Below are 3934 nucleotides of genomic sequence, written 5' to 3' on the forward strand. Positions count from 1 at the left end.
GCAAACAACAATCAACAGTATACGCCACACACTGAGCAGCTAGTTTTCTGTACTAGTACCTTACAGCCGCTATACGGAAAATCGTACTAACAGATGGTGCCACCCGTTCTAAAGAACCACTAAACTTTCAAGAGCACCAAAAGGCGTAACTGTCAGATAACACCCATCGAAGCAAACATGATACATTCATGGCAAGCCGGACAGCGAAGAAAAGCAGAAACGTTAGAAGGTTGGAAACAGGAAATGATTGCTTTTCCTTCCATGTTTAACACAAATCCATCTAACGCTCCTATAGTGATTGAAGCTCGCATAGAAAATTGTGTTGTTGGAGGAATATATACCGATACCGGAGCGGGAGCAGATATCATGTATGAACATTGTTTTATACAGCTACCGGACAGAGTTAAGGAAAAGCTAAAGGACACATTTGTTCCCTTAGCAAGTTTTGCTAATGATCCGTCATGGTCAGAAGGAAGCGTGATTTTAGAAGTTGTATTGGGAAAAACGCCATTTAAAAGAACTGCCCGTATTGAATTTTTGGTTGTAAAAGCAAATTCGCAGTATAATGTCATTTTAGGACGATCAGCCATGATGGCATTCGGAGCTGCAACGTCAACGGTACATGGAATGATGAAATTCCCCACACCGGCTGGCATCGCCACGCTATACGCTGAACTGAGAAGACCAATAGAATGTGTACAAATAAACAGAACAGCTGTTAACCCAATCATTCATGAAGATGGGTCAATCTCACCAAATCCAGAGTTTCCAGATCAGAAAATCATAATTGGAAACACAATAGCAAAAGAAATAAAGGAAAAGCTTTACAAAATCTTGGCCACAAATTTGGATGTTTTTGCATGGCAAGATTCTGATATGACTGGAGTACCACGTCATGTAGCTGAATATAAGCTTGGTGTTAATCCTAATATTCCACCAGTGTGTCAGAAAAAAAGAGGCATGGCTCCAGATCGAACAAAATTTCTCAAAGAAGAAGTTAAAAAATTGGTGGATGCTGGAATATTGAGGGAAGTAAAATACCAAACATGGGTGGCAAACCCGGTTATGGTAAGAAAGCCAGATAATTCATGGAGGATGTGTGTAGACTTCACAGATTTAAATAATGCATGTCCAAAAGACAATTATCCTTTACCAGAAATTGATTGGAAAGTAGAGTCTGTAAGTGGGTATCAGTTTAAATCCTTTTTTGATGCATTCAAGGGATATCATCAAATCCCAATGGCAATGCGTGATCAATATAAAACAGCATTCCACACACCAGATGGAATTTTCTGCTATATCATGATGCCTTTCGGATTAAAGAATGCAGGGGCAACTTACCAGCGCGTAATTGATAAAGCATTTAAAGATCAAATAGGTAAAAATGTAGAAGCCTATGTTGATGCCATACAGAAGACAGCATGCTTAGAGATACTCTTGAAATGTTTGAATCATTACAAAAGGTCAATATGAAATTGAATCCTAAGAAATGTACTTTTGGTGTAGAAGAAGGTAAATTCTTAGGTTATATTGTTACAGAGAGAGGAATCAAGGCTAATTCAAAAAAGATTCAAGAAATTGAAAATATGATATCTCCTAAAACAAAAAAAGAAGTTCAAAGCCTGAATGGACGATTAGCAGCTTTAACAAGGTTTTTATCAAGAGCAGCAGATCGATCGTTACCATTTATGAAGGTTTTAAAAAGCTGTTTGAACAAAAAAGATTTTAAGTGGACAGAGGAAGCAAAAAAAGCTTTTCAAGATATTAAGCAACTCTTGAAAGAATTACCTACTTTAACTGCACCGATAGAAGGAGAAACGTTAATTTTGTATTTGGCTGCTTCCGCAGAGGCCATCAGTTCGGTCTTGATCGCAGAATGAAAGGGAATACAAATGCCTATATACTTTGTCAGTAAAGTATTGCAGCAGAGTGAAGTTAACTATCCACCAATTGAAAAATTGGTGTATGCTTTAACACACACAGCTAGGCGACTCAGGCGATATTTTCAGGCACATTCAATCCTGGTAATGACAGACCAACCGATAAAACATATTTTGAGAAATTCAGAGTCATCAGGACGAATAGCAAAATGGGCAATTGAATTGGGAGAATATGAAATAAATTTTTCGCCTAGACATGCAGTCAAAGGTCAAATTTTGGCAGATTTTATATTAGAAACAACAGAAAAGGTCGATCATCCGCCAAACGTTATAGCTAGTAATCATGTTTGGGAATTACACACTAATGGTGCATCAAGTGAGGAAGGTGTTGGTGCAGGGTTAGTACTTACCAGTCCAGAAGGTGAGGAACACACATATGCATTACGGTTTTGTTTCTATGCATCAAATAATGAAGCAGAATACGAAGCATTGCTTTCCGGCCTCCGTATAGCGTCCGAAATGGGAATAAAACATTTGCGTGCATATGTCGATTCTCAAATTGTAACACAGCAGGTTAATGGAGCGTTTGAAGCCAAAGACGCCTCTATGAAACAGTATTTGCAGTTAGTTGAGAAAATATCAAAACATTTTGAAACCTTAGAGGTCGTGCAGATACTAAGAAATAAAAACAAGAAGGCAGATGTTTTGAGCAAATTAGCAACATTAACATTTGATCATTTGCACAAGAAAGTTTTGGTGGAGGTCTTAAAAGATAAATCGGTTGATGAAAAGATAGTGGTTGCAACAGTTGAAGAAAAGGAATCATGTTGGATAACCCCCTATGTGAAATATTTGCAGGACGGAACATTGTCAACAGATGCCATGGAGGCAAGACGGATAAGAGTTAGTGCACCACTTTATGTCCTGGAAAATGGAATACTTTATAGAAAATCCTTCAGTGGACCAAATTTAAGATGTTTAACACCACAGCAAGCAATTGATGTAGTCAAGGAAATGCATGAGGGATTATGTGCACAGCATTCCGGTTATAGAACTATAGTTGGACGGATTATGCGACAAGGGTATTATTGGCAATCAATTTACAAATATACAGCAGATGTAATTAAGACATGTGATGCCTGCCAGTGGCATGGAACCGTACAGCGTTTACCCAAGTATGATTTAATTTCAGTATCATCGGCATGGCCATTTTGTAAATGGGCAATTAACATAGTTCGCCCCTTCCCAAGAAGTGTAGGAAATGCAAAAATTTTGGTTGTTTCAATTGCTTTCTTCAGTAAGTGGGTTGAGGCGAAGGTATTAGCTAAAATAACTGGTGAAAATATCAAGAAATTCGTATGGAGCGATATCGTGTGCAGATATGGATTACCGAATGAAATTGTCAGTGACAATGGAAAATAGTTTGCAGATAACCCATTCAGAAGTTGGTGTGAAGAACTAAATATCAAACAAACATTTACCTCAGTAGCCCACCCACAGGCCAATGGGCAGGTCGAAGTGACAAATAAAGAAATTGTAGCCGGCATAAAGGCTAGGTTGGGTTTGAGTCAGACTAAGTGGGTAGATGAAGTGCCATATGTATTGTGGGCTCACCACACAATGCCAAAACGAAGCACGGGCGAAACACCATTCAGTTTGGTATATGGCACTGAGGCAGTGATACCAGCTGAAATCCATGTACCAACACAAAGGATTTTGGCATTCGATACAGAAAATAATTCATCCATTTTACGTGAAAACTTGAATTTATTGGAAGAAAGGTGAATCATGGCCACCATCCGTCAAGCGGATGCAAAACAGAAAATGACAAAATATTATAACAAGCGGGTCAGATATTTGCAATTTAAAGAGGGGGATTTGGTGTTACGAGATAATGAGGCGAGTAGGCAAGAAAAACAAGGGAAGCTAGGGCCACGATGGGAAGACCCATATAAAATTACAAAGGCACATCCTAATGGGTAATATACCCTCTCGGCGCCCTCCGGAGAAGAAATTCCACGAACATGGAATGCAATGAATTTAAAGAAATTTTA

The 3934-nt window shown here is 38.7% G+C and overlaps 1 protein-coding gene across 1 annotated transcript; it reads left to right on the forward strand.

Annotated features, from left to right (window-relative positions):
* The first annotated feature begins 1892 nt into the window (after positions 1-1892).
* Positions 1893-3665, forward strand: LOC139849249 (uncharacterized). The gene is made up of 2 exons (XM_071838908.1): positions 1893-3197; positions 3303-3665. The coding sequence occupies exons 1-2, from the start codon at positions 1893-1895 to the stop codon at positions 3663-3665; spliced, it is 1668 nt and encodes a 555-aa protein (XP_071695009.1).
* Positions 3666-3934: the final 269 nt, after the last annotated feature.

Source organism: Rutidosis leptorrhynchoides, chromosome 5 (assembly GCF_046630445.1).
Source record: "Rutidosis leptorrhynchoides isolate AG116_Rl617_1_P2 chromosome 5, CSIRO_AGI_Rlap_v1, whole genome shotgun sequence".
In the NCBI taxonomy this organism is placed as follows: Eukaryota; Viridiplantae; Streptophyta; class Magnoliopsida; order Asterales; family Asteraceae; genus Rutidosis; species Rutidosis leptorrhynchoides.

Bases quoted from the DNA above. Each gene is read 5' to 3' on its own strand.
- LOC139849249 (XM_071838908.1), top strand. From the start codon at position 1,893: ATGCCTATATACTTTGTCAGTAAAGTATTGCAGCAGAGTGAAGTTAAC. The intron at 3,198-3,302 runs GTATTAGCTAAA...AATGGAAAATAG, and splicing joins GTAAGTGGGTTGAGGCGAAG to TTTGCAGATAACCCATTCAG.